Source organism: Microcebus murinus, chromosome 11 (genome assembly GCF_040939455.1).
Source record: "Microcebus murinus isolate Inina chromosome 11, M.murinus_Inina_mat1.0, whole genome shotgun sequence".
NCBI lineage: Eukaryota > Metazoa > Chordata > Mammalia > Primates > Cheirogaleidae > Microcebus > Microcebus murinus.
The window spans coordinates 43,999,747-44,018,605 of record NC_134114.1 but is presented as its reverse complement, the minus strand read 5'-3'; the positions used below and the strand labels follow the sequence as shown (position 1 = coordinate 44,018,605).

At 39.5% G+C, this 18,859-nt stretch overlaps 1 protein-coding gene across 1 annotated transcript in view; it reads right to left on the bottom strand.

Annotated features, from left to right (window-relative positions):
* Window positions 1-18,633, bottom strand: part of ZSWIM6 (zinc finger SWIM-type containing 6) — a 179,777-nt gene extending 161,144 nt beyond the window's left edge. Inside the window, exon 1 of the mRNA XM_020289985.2 lies at window positions 17,958-18,633. Coding sequence (XP_020145574.2) covers window positions 17,958-18,618 — 661 coding nt within the window. The 5' untranslated portion in view covers window positions 18,619-18,633. The remainder of the gene's footprint in view (window positions 1-17,957) is intronic.
* Between the last annotated feature and the right edge of the window lie 226 nt (window positions 18,634-18,859).

Genomic DNA, 18,859 nt, shown 5'->3' with positions numbered 1-18,859 from the left:
AACTACAGAGATAAATGGAAGTGTACCTTGGGGGAATCTGGGAGTGGCCCAACGTGGCCGCAAACACAAAATAAGGCTGTATTTTTCAAACTGGCAAATTCTTTCTGCGATAGATGTGGGGCAAGAGATACATGGAACCACTTAATACAGGCAATGCCTCCTCCTGTAGAGCATGAAAATATTCCCAAAGTAAAACACCAATTCCTTCATCCATTTATCCAACAAACTTTTATTGGCAACTACATGTGAATGGTTGTACTAGGGGCCATGAATACAAACACATGTACATGTACATATATACACACATATGTACTACAGTATCTGCCCTCATGGAGCTTACAATCTAATGGGGAACACAATTAAAAAAGAATCGCACAGGAAACTATAATTACAAAGGAGAGAATTTTATGCTAGGGTATTTCTCTGAGCCAAGATGACAATTAGGAAAAGAACCAGGCATAGAAGAGCATTCCAGGCAGAAAAAAGAACATGGGCAAAGGCAGGTGGCCAGCCAGCTAGGACGCAGCTGCAGGGCAAGGGAAAACACTGCAGGAGGCAGATGAGGGTCGGGGCAGGACCATGCTGGGCCTCCTACACTCATGAATGACTTTAGTTCTCTGAGCAAAGGGAAGCCACCAAAGGGCGGCACAGGGCAGGTACAGACAACATCATCCTAGCTGCAATATAGATTCTAAGAGCTGATACCTGCCTGTCTAAAGTTTACAAGCTGATCAACACTCTTATGCATACATAAAGTCCATTCTTACACACAGATGTGTTCACACACATAAAGAGCATATAAGATTTTTTTTTAAATAGCTCTATAGTACAAATTAGAAGTGCAGAAAGGCCATTAATAGGTCAGAAAAGGGAAAACTGCATGATGTGGTAGCTAATCCAGAGTAAACTTCACTAAACACATTAAACTTTGGATAGCTAGAAAAAAAATGTGGAGTAGGTAGTCCAGGTCGTATCACCACAGCTTTCCAAGGCAAGGACTTATGAAAACACCCAAAAAAAAAGAATCGAAAAAGCAAACAATGAAGATTTGAGTTCATAGGTAAGCTCTTCAAAATTTCATTTGAAACCATTGTTATGAATATTTTATTTTTAAATCTTTAAATTAGGAGAGAAAAGTTATCCAACTCTTTTCATTTACTGATGCAAGTCTCTAAAAGAAGATAATGTAGATCTCAGTGCAATCATATGACTTAAGGAATTGAGAAACATAAATCTGAAACTGAAAGTTTTATATCTCCTTCCATCTTCCACTTGTCATGGTACAAATTCAGGGAAGCCTAGAAACTAAACTCCAAGAGACTAGGTTAATCCACTGTCCATTCTGTAAGAACTGTTCATTCTATTCATGAATGCCATAGAATTGATTTTAGCCATCTGCTTTTCCATTTTCAGGAGAACTGTAGAATTCTAAGTGAAAAAAAAATTTATCCATCATCGGGGTCAAAAATAAGAGAGACATTAAGGCATAAGGCATAGCACACCTTTTTGAGTAATATATGCTCTGTTTAGTTACACTAGATCAGGCAATAATTATAATCATAATAAACTATTAACAAAAATAAATCTGTGGAGAGTGAAATTAGTGTTTAATGGTAATGAGACAGATTTTTTTAAAACAATGTTTCCCTTCTCTAATTACAAAATCAATGTATGATGATTGCAGGGTTTTTGGAAAATACAAAAAACTAGAAGAAAATACTAAAAAATGGAGGAAATTAGGTAAAACTAGAAGACTGCATAACAATAACATACTTTCCTTTTGTATAACTATTTCGAATTCAAATACTTTCATGTATTCCCATGTGAGCCTCTTAGCAGCCTCATGATAGAGGTAATTATTCCCATTTTATAGGGACTCTAAGTTCAGAGCCAATATGTAACCTGTCTAGGGACAAACAAGTACTGAGGCAAGACCCAGCAAAGAGTACTCTATTCTTTGGCTCAGGCACTTTCCCCAAGCTCATGACCATGTGACACATTCACATAAGTGGCTAACTAACTGCAAGTACCTAAAATGAGCAGTACTTATGAACATCAATCTAAGAAAATATGGAAACAGAATTGTATTATTAATACAAACACAGGCTAAAACAATACTTCATATGAGAATATGAAAATTTTACATATCTTTGAATTGTCAAAAAAGGGGCATGGGGCAGAATACATCAAACCTCCATGGAGATTGAGAATCTCTTAACTGCTTCTTTTTGGTCTGAATAAGAACCCAAACAGAAATCATGTATTACCTATTGGAAAGAGACAGAGGGGAGCCCACTCACAAAGATCAGAGATAAAGCAATGGTCTCCTTTCAGTCCCAAACTCCTCCTGCCTCTCTTCCTCTCTCCCTACACACACAAGCACACACACAGCATAATTTTAAACCCATTTATTTTTTGCCCCCTTCTAGGAAACAAGATATATGACTATGGTAACTATAGACTTGTTATCATCCAAACTGGAACACTTCTAAGAGTTAAAGAGGTGACTGTCCAGGGAAAGAGGCATAAACCAAGACTGACTGGACACACAGGAACTAGTGATCACCCATTATCTGGATAACCCATATCTCTCAGGATCCAAGCATTGGGAATACACCTCCACTGTAAATTATTGTTAAAAATACTGCTTGAATGTACCCCATTTTATGCAAAACTAAAACTCAAGCAAATTCAATCTCAAGGGAAAATCATCGGCATGTTGTAAACCAGCTTAATAAACTACTCCTAATAACCAATGTCCCTTCATAGTGTTTAAAATCTTGTGGGACATTTCAAAGTTACATGTGCTTTCCCAAAACTAAACTAAATTTAGTTTTACCAATTTGTTTAAAAAGTGAAATATCAAATAAAAGGAAAAAGCAATCTCTTAATCCCACAAAGTTATTTATAATTCAAAGTTATTTTTCTTGAGTAACCAAAAGTACTGTTCCACACAGGAATACCCGAATTATTTCAGGAATCATCTAATAAATAAATTGCTTTCATAATAGCTTTTGGGCTGATGTTATTGTTAACAAGTTAACAAATTCAAAAAGTCACCTCAAATGAGAAAAAAAAAGAAACCTTACACGGTTATAGAAATACGCTGATGATAAAACCTAAAACCAAGCTTCTTATCCAGTGGTCTTATTCTATTCACCTTCTTAAAAGGCTAAGTCACAGCAATTCGGATTCAGAAAATTGAACAAAAATTAAAAATTGAAACTTTTTTTCAACTAAGAGAATATCATACAGACATCCACAGGACTGGGCTATCATCTAAGACCATCATTCATTCATGTGATATTTCGATGTCTACTATGCATACAATGTACCAGCACTATTAATATAGTAGTTGGCTGTTTTGGATTTAAAATTTGCCAGTATTTTTTTTTCCCAACTAGCAAATTCATCTTTCACTCCAAAAAGGAACCTTATATTTAAATGCTCTGTAATTCTCACCCTTCCCCCCAAAAAGACTAGAAATATCTGCTAAACAATGGGAAACTCAAAACAATGACTATATAACAGTGTATGACAGAAAATATTTATACATTTATTTAACACTTTATATTCTGAGTCAATTTGACTAGCCAACTGATGCTCCCTCTATCAAAGATGCTTAGAAATCTGCAATTCTACTAAGGATTTGTTTTGATATTTTCGATTACTTGAAAGAAACAGTCCCTTATTTCCTCCAATTTTTACATTCCACAGTTGTATTCTCAAGTTTGAAAATAACCATGAGTCAGGCCACGGTCAGTCTCTATAACAATCCCATAGGAATTTCAGAAGGTCTACCTGCTTTCACTGGAGAGAAAGACACTGCCCCTCAATCTAACAATAAAATCAGATTATCTAATTCCATCTGGTCTACTATTAATGATTTTTTTAACGGTATGAATCTAAGACACAGAATCTTCTAGATTTAATAAATAAGGCTTCCTGAAAGAGTCAGGTTCAAAGCTCAATTCTAAGAAAAGGCAAATCAAAAAGGAGGAAAAAATTAATTGTTCCACAATTGTAAAGGACAAAAATGGAAAACAGCAACTCAAGAAGTAAATTTTTAAAACCAGCCACTTAGAAATGTGATAGTCAATACATCCCTAAAATGACCAAAGATAAACTGTCATATACTGAACTTTTCAGATTACATTCTGAATTGTAATGTCTCCTATCTTTAAAATATAAACAGAGAAAAGAAGTAAAAAACAAGATTTTATGCAACATTAAATAAGCAGTCCAATGATCTATAAACTCCTGAAGGTAGGAGGAGAGATCTCTCTGCATCTGAACATAGCTACTTAAATTTTTTGTGCTTTTCTTAACTTAAAGACCACCACCAAGACCCCAACACACACACACACACACACACACACACACACACACTGTTTAAAAAAAATACAAACCACAATCTTATTTGTCAAAAAATAAATTTCATTGAAAAGTTAAAGAACTAAGTTTAATGATTTATCAAAATCAAAAAACAAGCCACTAAGCTATGAGCTACTAAAACAAATTCAGTCCTAATTACATTTTGAATAAACTCATCATCGTCACTAGCTCTTATACCACCAACAGTTTACTAACACATCTAAAATTATTCAAAACTATGAAAATAAAATGTTTAATAACAATAAACAGTGAAAAATCTTGAATGAATCTTAAATTTATAGAAACAAGAATTTTTTATTGCTTCTTAGCCTTTTGGCTAAGATCAAGTGTAGAAATAAGAATTCTTTTTAAAAATCCATCTATTTTAAAATAAAAATGTTTTGCTACAAATTGTTAAAATGACTAGAGTTTAAGTTCCCCCCACCCCCCACTATATCAGTCCTTCTTGAAAGCAAAATGCAATATCATCCAGGCCTTTGGAATTTCCTGCTATTTATGAAACAGCTTAAACCTTTTTAATAAGTTGGTAAGAGAGATCCATGAAAAAACTACAAAGAAACCGCTCTGACAAGTTCTAATAAGGAATGTCATTTGAGAATTTTTCTTATAACAGCACTAGTCAAACTACCTACTGGGCTTTGGTTTTAATCAAGCTGGTTAAACTAGAGCTGACATCACATATATAACTCACCTAAATATAAATTACATTAAGGGTCCATAAGATAGTCACTTAACCTACTACCATCTAGTAGATTACAATGTTCTATGGATCATATTAAATTATGCATATACACATATCTATAGAGATACTTAGATCAAACAACACTCTATCTCCAAGCCACTTCTGAAATATCTATCATAACCTCCAACTGCAGAAAGACACTATATGGTATACTTACTCTACTATGGTATAGTTCAATGTACTTGATAGTCTATCCCTGAGATAACCTAGTTATATCTCCTAATAGTTTTTTGTTTTCACCCTAAAAGAAATGATATATTGGATCAACATCAGCAAACTGCCCAACTTGCTCTTATTCAAAATGTTTTAAGATGTAAAAATGCGAGTATATTCTAAAACACCGCCTGCTATAGACTATTAGACTAGCAATTTGCCTTTCACTAAATCTCTCAACGTAAGCTCTCTTATTTTCACAAAAATGAATCCAGTAGATTTCATCCAGTAACTGCCTTAAAGACAAAGTGAAGAAGAAATCAATTTGATTCCATTCCTAGTTATTTTGGCCAATTATTCTGTGCTACCCTTAAGAAGGGTGACAGATCAATGCACTAGCTCAATGTTATTCTGCCATCCAATAGATCTAAGTCCATTACACCAGCCATCCCCAACGTTTTTGGCACCAAGGACGGACCAGTCTCATGGAAGACAATTTTTCCATGGACCAGTGTAGGGGTGGTTTGGGGATGATTCAAACACATTACATTTATTGTGCAGTCAAACCTCTCTGCTAATGATAATCTGTGTTTGTAGCCGCTCCCCAGTAGTAGCATCACTGCCTCAGCTCCACCTCATATCATCAAGCTTTACAGTCTCATAAGGAGCATGCAACCTAGATCAGTAGGATTTGGGCTCCTGTCAGAATTTAATGCCATTGATCTGACAGGAGGCGGAGCTTATGCATGATGCAAGCAATGTGGAGCGGCTGTAAATACAGAAGCAGCTTTGGTTGCTCACCTCCTGCTGTGCGGCTGGTTCCTAACAGGCCATAGACCATAGACTGGTACTGGTCCACAGACCCCAAGGGGTTGGGGACTCCAGCATGACACCACTACTCATTGAATAAGTGAATAATCACCACTGCTTGTATTCATATTCAGGGTAATCCAAAGTACACTATAAATCATCCCCTAACATACCGTCAGCTTTTCTATATACCATTATAGAAAGAACGTAAATATTATTTCTCTTACCAAAGTCGCTTCCAAAGACACAATTTCCTACCGTGACATTTTTACATCTTTCCAAAATTATTCAAGAACAAATATATTTTTCATTTTGAGGGATACAAATAATCAAATAAGTTTTTAAATTCACACATGCATCCAAAAGTTTAAAACTCAATTTGCAAATACAATCTGCATAATATTGGCTCTAGAACATGCAGAATCAGACTCAGATACTGGTATTTCAACCAAAACCTAGCTGTTTCCTACAATAGTTAAGTTTTTAAAAACGGATTACTAGAGCATCAATCAAATCTAAACATACATAAATGTGTTAGCAAACAGAGCACTGACAACTGTAGAAAAAACAGTATGTATTTTTTAAAATGTCTGATGGCACCTATAATTATATAAACCAATTCAGACTCCACCAATTTCAACAGCAATGGTAATTTGAAAGATGCCTGAGGCATAGTAAATAAATCAGGCAAATTTCACACCTCTTGGTGCCACAACAAAACCAAAAGTATTGAGATGGATATGTGTCTGACCTGATAGAGCAATTATTAAATCTTTCTCCTGTCTGAAATAAACTACATGTTTCTAGTGTTTTCATTTATGATGACTACTTTTAATGATCAATCTTTTCTAAAAGACATGCACATCCTATTTCAAAAAAGTATAGGTAAAAAGAGTCGCATAGCACAGAGTATGTCTGAAACTTAGTTCAGTTTGATAACTGAAAAGTTAAGTTTTTGACATTTGCCAGCAGTCCCACAACATGCTGGCCCTGTGCCATCATGGCCTGGTGCCAGCCTGATGTAGGGCCAGGCTAAAAATAGCAGCTAAGCAGCAGCTGGAACACATAGGGCCTTCTGACCTCAGCTTTATTTCCCTAAATCAAGGGGGGTCAGAGGAAGGTGGAGACAACTGCAGGGAATGAAGAAAATGGAATATACTCTTGGGAGGTATTTCTTACCTCTTCAAATTTGTCATTTTTTCTACCACACCCTTGTACTCCTCACTTCCCTTTCCCTATTCCCAAAAGAAAGGAAAGGAGAGAACAAGAGAGGAAAGGCAGTAAGGGAAGGAAGGGAAGAAAGGAAAGGAAGAAAGAAAGAAACTGAAGCTCTGAGGTAGGCTGGGTTCAGAGCCTTCCCCCACCTCCCATCCCCAAGTCTCCCTTGACACTACACAAAGCAGCCATTGGTCATTTCAGTCCTCAGCTTTACCACTGTCTAGAGAAAGTATAAACCACAATCTTGAAAAGACTGGCCAGGTTAGCTGAGGTCTAGCAGACAAAAATTACACAAGTGATATTTGGAGGAAGTAGGGAGAGCTGTGAGATGGCATGGGCAATGTAAGTAACCTTAACACTTGTACTCCCATAATATGCTAAAATAAAAAAAGAAGAATACAAAATCCTAAGTGCTAAGGAAACTTGAAGAACACTAAAAAACCAAATCCTAAAGGAATATGGCTAACATATTGAAAAGTTTGCTCATATAAAACCATGAGATTATAAATTTCTGGTACTTGAGTTTTAGGATCTTATTTTATGACAAGTATTTATAAAAATCATGACCACCTTCTTCATAGAAATGAGTTACTAGAAAAATGCAGTAGCAGGAATAAAGTTTCAACATGACCAAATATAGTGCTGCCTTCATACTCTGCAGGCCTTTACCAAGAAAGACCAACAGCAACACTAGAAGAGGCTCCAGGTATGCCCTTTACCTAAATTATAGAATACCTATACAATACTTCATTCATAAAAATGCTGATCACTGCCAGCAAACATTTAACAGGCACAACTTGGCACATACAAAATTCAAAATTATGCTGATGTAATTAAATAAGAGAATTTAAAACTTGCTTCTATGGACTCATTCTACACGCTATCTTTTTACACATATTTTCTATATAATATCTTCCAACGTTAGAGATTTGACACCAATTAACAATGAAAAAATGTTTTAAGTAAACAGTGAAATAAGGTAGCTAGTCACCTGAATTTTAAGCACATTAATTCACTAAATGAGCTTTATCTGATCAGCTTTTATTTGGTTAGAAACAGTTTAAATGTACTGACAGGTTCTACTGCATCCTTCCAATTAACACCAGGGTTCAGCAATTGCACAGATGAAATTATCTCTTTCAAAGATTGTCAAATCTCTTCACCAGCAACAAAAAATAATAATACAATTTTTAACTGTAACATTTAAAAAGGGCCTTAACATGAAATATATAATTTCCTAAATATGCTTCAAGAACATACCTTTGCTGCATATATACCATTAGATCTAACCTACAAGTTATTTCTCTTTCAAAACATAACATCTTGTGGTAGACAATCAAAATCACCCAACACAATCATTCTTCAAAGCTGTAATTCACTCACAAAAGACATTTTTAAAATGTAGTGTTTTTAAAGTAAAATTTTAAAATATATTATTTAAAAATCAGAGCTATGATTACAATTTAAAATTTAGGCCAATGTGAAAGTCACTCTATAAACCTAAAGATAAACCTTCCTGAATAGATAATGATGATGTATCAGGGGCAGTATTGCTTACAGAATAAGAGCACCAGCCAAAGAAGCTGAGTCTGGCTGTTATTTACCTGCCTGTGTGACCTTGGGAAAAGTTATCTGTACTTTTTTCTGTGTTTCAGTTTCCTCATCTATAAAATAAGAATAGTGCTTATCCCCTCCTAGGGCTATTGTTAAAAAATATAAAGTGGGTAGAGAGAACAGTATATGGCACATGGTTAAGTGCTATGAAAATGCTAGCTCTTGTTATTAATATTACTATTATTAAATGCTATAGTACAATTACTAGTACTATTACTCACCATAAATTGTAACCAGGTGGTTTAGTGAAGAACTGCCCCAAATCACATAAAAACATCTTTAAAGGTTAGAAAGGGTAGTACAGTTTGGAGGCCACATCAATTACATGAAAGAAGTATGTACATGTATAGGTATATTCCAAAAGATTATGCAAATACTACCGGCAATAAGGGAAGAGGCACATTAACAAAAACAGTGAATTACATACAAAAACAAGTCAAATATAGATAATACTAGACAGGTTTTCACATACACACTAAATTCTGAGCACACTTCTGTTGTTCTGCATAAGCACTTTAAACTTTCAGTAATTATTACATGAGTATATGTGTACAATCACATACAGTAGATATTCACTTAGAAACATATAATGAAACCAATTTTACTATAGGCTGATTGATATAAATAAGAGTTAAGTTCCTATAGCCTATTTCTGGTCACAAAATCATGACCAAACTTCTAAATAAAGACCCAACACACTTCTAATATTAAACATTGAAATAAATGTAAGCTATACATACACTTAAGAAAGATTAATAAAAACAAGTAAGATAATTATTCCAGCTCAAGGCCGTAAGTGACCAGAGCCTATCCCAGCAGCCCAGGGCACAAAGCGGGCACCAACCCTGGTCAGAACGCCAGTCCAGCACAAGATGCCCACACAACCCCACACTCGCTCAGACTGAGACAATGCAGACACACCAATTCATCTAACAGGCGCATCTTTGGGATGTGGGAGGAAACCACAGCACCCAGAGAAAACCCATATGGACACGGGGAGAACATGCAAACTCCACACAGACAGGGGCCCCAACCAGGAATCAAGTTTTTTTTCTCACTAACGTTATAATGAAAGAACACTATCCAGGACCTCTTGAATATTCACCCAGCTGTAATACAGTTTTGTACAGTTAGCAATCATAACTAATTTTTCCTGAACTTTCACCTCATAACATTACTGCAATTTCCAAATGCCTACAAATGTTTTACACTAGCAAGTACTTGCCATGCTAGTACCATTGCTGAACTGAAGCCATTAGAATGTAGCCTGAAACTAAAATGCTATCTAAAAACACTTTCATAACATTCAATAAAATGTTAGCCAAATAACCTCTCCAACAGTCTAATTTACATTCAAGAATATGCTTGTTCTGATTTCTTAGACTACCAAACATTCCCAGCAAACTAAGAGACAGCCTAAACAGTGGAAAAATAGATTCAACACTGAGCTTTGACATTTACTATGCCACGCTAGACAATTTACTCAATGTGCTTGGGCCTCCATTTTCTCATCAGCAAAATGGGAAAAACTGGAATTAATGTTATCTTTTCATCTCTAAAAATCTCTATAGCTCTACAAGTATATAATACCTATAATGCAACAGTTATTTTCAAAAACAGCTTCTCATCTTTCAGCATATTTTGAGAAGAAATGGAACAGTGCATCCATACACAAAGGTCACTGAAATATGCTTCAGATAATGATATTCAAATTATACCCGCTTTAATATTCTCTTTTTCTGCTCACTTATGAACATATTATATGTATATAAATAAGCTGACACAAAACCAGTTACCACTTAAGAATTCTACAGCTATAAAACATTTAGCATACCCTTAACAAGTTTATTTAACTTCAGCTGAAAGTCAATCTTTCATTAAATTGAAAGTTCAAAATGATAAGCAATTCTGCACTGCATTCTCTCTAAAGCTTGCTTTAGCTACCTTTTCTAGTTGAAAAAATTTAAAGAAGCATCATATTTTTAAAGAACTAAAAACCATGTATTAAAGCATATTCTTAGAGGAACACGGCATTGAAAACAAAAACTGAAGACACCCAGGTTTTTTAAACAAATATAAATCTAACCAACACCAAACAAATATAAATCTAACCAACATATTTTTGAGAATGTGGGTAGGGATTTAAACACAAAAGACTTTTTATATGAGACAAAACTAGGTAACTCTTTCCCCGTAAATTATCATTTAATACTGATGTCTCAGAAGGAGATGCATTTAAAAAAGGAGGTAACAGTTCATGTTTTCAAATTTACAGTAATCTTCAAACATTTACATGTCAAAAAATCAATACACTAAGAAAACTAAATTAGACTTTTTATTGTGCAAAAGCACCATTTTTAAAGTACACCATGGTAATCTGAAGGGTAATTAAAAATGGTTTTGTGGGCTTCATGTAGTTTATAACCTTTTAAAATATACATACCGATAATCTGCTTTCATTTCTAGGATGTTTGTGCTCTTAAATACAATAGTTTAAGTCAACAGCAATTTGAGTTTAATGACTGCCCCTACAAAAATTTCTAACACTAAATGAGTTTGTTTTATCATATGTACACATATGCATCTTAAAATAAAGGCACCAAATTCCTTTTGCCTCACTGAAGAAAATTTACACTCTAACACAAAAATATAAAACATGTAAGCACATGGAAATAGTACAAACCCAATCTTGTGATTTTGTAAAGGGGCAGCTCTTTTAAAAGAAAGCATGTCATTCCTCCACTGCCATACTGTTCCCTAAACGTTGGTATTAGCTAAAATTACACATTCTTAATTAACCACTTAGGGGGAACCTTGCCCACAGCCGGCACTCAGTCTGCACGATAGTTTGTGCTGTGCATTGACGACAAACCCATTTTGCTCTTATGTGATGAGGAAAGCTTTAAAGCACTGAAAGCTTGCTTTACTTTACAGGCAGCTTTACTTATAATGTAAATCAGAAAAGGTAACATATACATATATGTTTTCATTACGTTATTTTTAAATGTTCACAATTTTATTTTGATAAATGAAAAATTAGAAAAGTCACATCACGGCTGTCCGCTAAAGTCGCTATTCATCTGTGGCTGTCAACTACAGTCGACACTGGTCCCAAAGTGGTTAAACCCTTAATGTAAGTGTGAGCAGAAGAGAGATGCTGGCTTTCATCTTTCCATATGAAACATTTAGAGTTAGAACTGAGATAGTAACTGATTATCCATTGTGAAAAGAGGCTGAGAATAAACATCTTAAAACTTAGCGAGGACAAGGAAGTACGTAAGGCCAATGACTTGAGCCAGGCACAGTGGCTCACACCTATAATCCCAGGACTTTGGGAGGTCAAAGTGGGCAGATCACTTGAGGCCTGGAGTTCCAAACCAGCCGGGGCAATATAGCAAGATCCCATCCCTACAAAAAAAAAAAAAATTAGCCAGGCATGGTGGTGCGTACCTATAGTCCCAGCTACTTAGGAGAACAATGGGAAGATCGCTTAAGCCCAGGAGTTCAAGGCTGCAGTGAGATATGATTGTATCACTGCACTCCAGCCTGGGCAACAGAGCAAGACCCTATTTCTAAAACAAAATTAAAATAAAAAATAATAATGATTTGAATTATTCAATCAATTGCAGTAATTCTTCTCTAAAGGACACACTCCACAGGCATCCACAGGTTTGCAAAATGTTACATCTGCAAAATGAATGAAATTCAACACAGAGGGGGAAAAAAAACAATGGGGATGGCCTTTTAATCCAAGGATATACTCATAATACAACTGTGCAAGAAGAAATTAAAGACTAAAGAAAGAGTAGAAATGTTTGCTTAATCTAAATCAGCAGTTCCACCTTCCATTGTTGTTATAATCTTTGGACTACGAAAAAATATTTTGTCTCCTGAACACTTTGAATTTCCTCACTGGATCATTACCAATGATCAGAGAACCAAATAACAACAAATTCTAAGTACTCCTCAGCTAAAACTGAAAATTTAACTTTGCTCAGAACAATGCTGAGGACATCTGAGATACTGAAATACTTTCAAAAATAAATTATAACCAAATCAAACATCTCAACTCACACAAAAGAATTAAAAATTACATATATGGCTGGTTTCAAAATTTCTTTTGTGTATTTTCATCAATCAAAAGGCAGAAAAAGTGTAAGATTTTATACACCATTTTTCTATATTACTTTAACTTTGAAAATGCATTCAATGAAATGAATGCACCATCAATAAACAAGAATCCAATTCTGAAAGTGCATTTAGAATCACATCTTTATAGAGTAATCTCTGCACTGTAAAGAAAAATCAAAATACTCAAAAGAATAATAAATTATATGACTGAAATTTATATTCATCTTAATTCTAATAATGATACCCTTTTACTGCCTTGCCATCCCCTAAAAAACACAAAATTTTAAGTTATGAATCTGAAAAGAGTGTAAGAATATATTTACCAAAGTGTTAATAGAATTCAGGCAATATTCTTTTCTCCCAAAAATAGCAAAAAAAGAGAAAGACAACTGTTAAAACTTATCTCCTTCCTTCAGAAAGGACATGCCTGCTCACCCACTCAAGCACACACAAACACATACCTGCAAACACAACAAAACAAAAAACATAAATTAAAAACTCAAGGATAATTTTTTTAAGTTTCTTTATTACAAAAATATATGCTTTTAGTTTCAAAAATAATCCAACCATAAGATAGGTATAAAATGTTAAGAAAAATCCACCATAAGATAGGCATAAGGTAAAAAGTAAAATTCCCCCCAAAAAAACCTTGACCATTCATTCACTTGACTCCCCTTCTCCAAAGATAGCCACTATTCAATGGTTGTTTCTGTTGCATTACAAACATTTTTATGCATCTACATACAAGCCTATTTTTCTTTGTTTTAAACACAAATTGTGGCATACTAAATGTAGTTTTTGACTTTTTAAATAAAGTATTCTGGTCAGTATATATAAAATCTAATTCATTTTTCATAGCTGCGTAGTATTCTGTTGGGTATTTCTTAACCGTTTCCTTCTGATAGAAATTTAGGTTGATTCCAGCTTTCATTCTTGCAAACCATACTGCAATGAGCATCACAAGAGAAAACATCTTTATGGACTAATATCAATATTGTCTATAGAATAAATTCCTAGAAATGACAAAAAAAAATTGTGCCAAGCAGCAAGGTAGGTGGCATCCTTTTCTCCTAACTCTGCAAACAATTCTATTATCCTTTTAGTTTTCAGCAATGTGATTGCATAAACGTTATCTCATCTTTACTTGCTTCTCTTTATATGAGTGAAGATGAATATGTTTATTAAGCATTTGCATTTCTTTGTTTCTAAAATGTGCTGCCCATTTTCCTATTAGGTTATTCATATCTTTTCTTATCTATTTTTAGGATTTTCTACCAGCCTTTGGTCAAATGTGATGTAAATATTTGTCCCAGTTAGCTACTTAACTTGGTTTATAATGTTTTTGCCCTACAGATTTTTTTTTCTTCTTGAGACAAGGTCTCACTCTGCTGCCCAGGCTATCGGACTAGAGCGCAGTGGTGTCATAATAGCTCACTGCAACCTTGAACTCTACAGCTCAAATGATCCTCCTGCCTCACTCTCCAGAATAGAGGGGACTTACCGGCACACACCACCACCCCTACTAATTGTTTTTTTATTTTTTGTAGAGACAGAGTTTCCTATGCTGGTCTCGAACTACCGGCCTCAAGCGATCTTCCTGTCTTGGCTTCCCAAAGTACCAGGATTACAGGCATGAGCCACTGCACCTTGCCAGAAATTTGTAGATTTTCCAATTAAATGTATCTGTATTTTCCCTTATAGTTTGAGTTTCAGGTCATACTAGGGAAGCTCTTTCCCAGGCCAAAAATTTAGGAAAAAATTTTTATTTAACTTCTAAATCATTAGTTAAATGATGTCAGTACTATTAATACTTATATATTAGCACCTTCAGAGACAGCTCCCTTCCAATATCTTACTTAACAAAAATAAGCTAACTATACTTTCTCTAAAATTTTCCTATAATCAACTGATGGGTATCTCTATACCAATTAAATACCGCTTACATCTACTATACCAAAGATTTAATTTTTTTCTTTAAATTTCTTCTTAAAAATCTAGGAGCTGAAAAATAGTAACTACCAAGTAGGTTTAATTTCTGGCAAGCCCCAACTCTATGTCCCTCAATAGATAATCTTCAATAGCATAAATGTAAATAAAAAGTCCAAAAACTAGATTTTCCCTGTTGTAGCTATAATTTAGTCATCTCTACAAAAGTCAATAAATACTTCCTATATAAACAAACTTGTAATTTTGCAATACCAGAAAATTGCTTTATGGTGCTCTCAACACAATATTCTGTTCTTTTCCATTTCAGGTTCTGAAGCAAAAATAAAAAAGAGTTCTACCTCAAATCAGAATTATAAAATAAGCCTCCTGAGTTAGTGAGTTAGTATACCAATTCAATCCACCACTTAAAGCTAAATTAGATAGTTAATCTAGCCATCCTCTCTCTGTTCCCCATAAAGGGGGCAAAAAACCCTTGATCATAAGTTTTCTATCTCACAGTACCAGCTGCCAGGCGTTTAACAGCCTTCCATCTCTAAGCTGACTGGCACAAGTAATGTCACTTGGAAATTAAGGCAAGTGGCAGAACTTAGAAGGGGAAAAAAGAGTATTTTCCACAATTTATATAGAACTTGTTTATCATGTATGTGTTTCCAAAGTGGGGGTCAACTCTTCAAACTACACTAGAAGCATCATACCACTTCACATCAACCAATGCCAGTTTCATTCAGTGGCCTCCTTCCCCTTTGGGAAACTATTCAAAAAGTTACTATTTTCTTTTACAACTACTCACCCAGGCCTCTTCCACTGATGAAAGCAGGCAAAGCCCACGCTGTGTGTCTGTCTCCTAGAGAAGATTGCATCTTTTATTTATCGCCCCTTGGCTTTATTTTCACAGTGAATTCCTGGCTTAAATGCAATCAGCCAAGAAACCCTCCCTATGTGCTCTCCTGTCATTCCTCATTGCTTGCAAGCAGAGTCAAGCACAGGGGAAGGGGGGAAAAAACCCTCCACACTGCCAGCCAAGCCATAAAAATTCGCAGACTCCAGTTTGTTATACTGAGAAACCATAGATGTGCTTCAATCCGTTTCAACCGGCATGAAACACACACACAAAAAAAGGTATAACTTGAAAGAATGTTAATTAGATTTTTTAAGGTGGAAAAAAGGATAGATGGATAGCCTCAAAAGCTAAACCTAAACCCCCTCTAGACATAAGGAAGGGTGCCCAGCATAGAAAAGGCAAAACTGGGGCTGCCTTTGCAAATAAATGACCATGCAGAAAATCACGTTTGCAGATTGCATTAGAATTCAAATTAACCAGACAGGATTAAAACAAATCTTAATTCTCTCTTGGGGCCCCTATCCAGACCCTCACCCCACTCCCAAAGAAGAGAAGGATAAAAGGAACTGACTACAGAAAGAGAGAAAAGATTAAGTTAAAAATCAAAGAGACAGAGATGCTTCCAAATCTGTCCCCATTCATTCGGTACCAGGTTCACCACACTACAATTTCAAGTAGACTACATATGGGAGGGGGTTAGAAAATACACCATTTGCAACCAGGAGAAAAACATGGGGAGTTTCACTATAGCATTGTTCTTTTCAGTCCGGCTCAAACATCCCCATCGCTATGGCTGAAAAAGATATCTCGACAGAAAGGGGGAAAAAAAAATGGGGGGGGAGGGACAGGGGACGCTTTTAAACTAAGCTATTTTAGAAAACTCTCATGGTCTGTCAAAGAAAGGAGGGTTGTTCAGCTTTAAATCACAAGTCCGTCTCTCTCGCCTTTGTCAAATATCTTCTACTTTACAAGCCCTGAAAAGAAATAAAGAGACTCTTTTGTTTGGTTTCCCCTTTTCGGAGGACGACAGAAAACGGAAAGGGGCACAAATAAACCCGAAAATGAGAACAAAGTGCTGGGTCGCGCCGGCCGGGCGGCTGCGCCGGGAACCGGGAGCGGCCGCCGGCCCCTCCGCCTCGCGCTCCCGCAGCCCGGCAGCGAGCGGCGCGTCGCTAACTGCTCGCCGCGCTCGCCCGCGCCCCGCGCCCTGCCCGCCCCGCGCCGACAAAACTCAGGCGGCGGGCGCCCGGGCTCGCCGCGGCCCCACAGGGGCGTCTGGCGCCGGACCCACAGAAAAGGGAAGCGCGAGCGGCTCCTTCTCGGGCTCGCGCCCTTTAATTAGGGGGCGTCCTCGGGGCGAGGTCCCTCCGGAGAAGGGGTCCTGCCTGCCGCCACCTCTCTCCAGCGCTGCTCCGAGACCCGGGAGGCGCGGGGGGAAAGACATTTAAACCTGGGGCGGCCGGCGGAGCTCGCCCGGGCCAGACGCCACAGCGACCCCGGAGCGCCGCAGCCGCTCGCCCGTCGGAGCCCTGAGAGCAGCAGCCGCCGAGTGGCGTTAAATGTATTCCCCTCCCCTCGAATCGCGGGGACGGGGCGGGTGGGGGCAGAGAGAAAGAGGCGCAAGCGACAGACAGGGGGAGCGGGGGGCGAGCGCAGAGCGGCCCGGCCCGGCTCGCCCGGCCGGCATTGTCTGTGCGGCCCGCGCCCCCTCCCCCGCCCCGCACGGCCCAGCCACACACACCCTCGCGGGAGCCCGGCCGTCCGCCCGCGCCTTTGTCCACGTCCACCCTCCGAAGAGGCGAGCAGCCCTCCAGGACGTGCTCCCTGGGAGGAGGGCGGGCGGCGGGGAGCGGGCCGGGGGCGCCGGCCCCGCGGAGGGGCGCGTCCTGCTGATTCATTTCCCACTCGCGCTGGCCCGTCCGGGGAGACGGGGGGCGGGGAGGGACGTGAGGAAATGGGCGCTCCGCTCGGGCGGACGGTCCGAGCCGGCGAGGACACCAGGCGGGGTGTGGGCGCGCGCCGGGACAGGGGCTGCCCGCAGGGGAGGAGCGCCCCCCCACAGGACTGACGGACGGACAGACGGCCCGCAGCTGCCCCGTGACTCACCGACTTGCAGGACGTTGTCTACGCAGCCGCTCTCCAGCAGCGCGATGCCCCGGCGGAAGGGCAGCCGCGTCTCATCGCCGCCGTCCGCCGCCCCGGCGGCCCCCACCGACGGGGCCCCGGCCCCCGCGGCGGCGGCGGCGGCGGCGGCAGCGGCGGCGGCGGCCGAGGTGGCGGCCGGGGAAGACGAGGAGCCGCCGCCGCCCGCGCCGCCCGCGCCGCCGCCCGCGCCGCCGGGGCCGCCGCTGTCGTCGCCGGGGCCGCCCGCGGCGCCGCCGCCGGTGTTGAAGGACGAGTACATGCAGATCTCCCGCTCGCTGCGGGGGAAGGACCAGTAGACTATGCGGCGCTGCACCGGCTCCGGGATGCGCTCGAAGCGCTCCTCCACGCGCTGGAACGGCCACTTCTCCGCCACCCTGCGCGCCGCGATGTCCAGCAGAGACTCGGGGCTCTGGGTCTTGCCCGGCGGCAGCAGCCCCAGCGCCGCGCCGCCCCCGCACGCCGCCGCCACCGCGCCGCCCGTCCGCGGGCCGGGCCGACAGGCAGAGCTGTAGCCGCCACCCGCGCCGCCGCCGCCGCCGCTGCTGCCCCCGCCGCCGCCGCCGCCGCCCGGCCGGCAGCAGAGCCGTTTCGCGGGAGGAGGCTGCTGTCCGCGCTCCGCCATGACCGCGCCGCTTCTAACCCGACAGCGGAAGTGCCGGGACCCTATAAACGGCACAAGGAAGCGCGACACGCACACGCCGCGGCGACGCCACGCTGCCATCTAGGGCCCGCCGCTCCTTGTACGGGCACAAGAGGTGGGGCCTCCTCCGTGACGTAGAGGCTGGGGCGGGGCTCCGATGGGGGGAACCTAGGGCCGGGGGCGGAGCCTATGCAAATCGCTGGGCTGAAACATAAATAGAGCA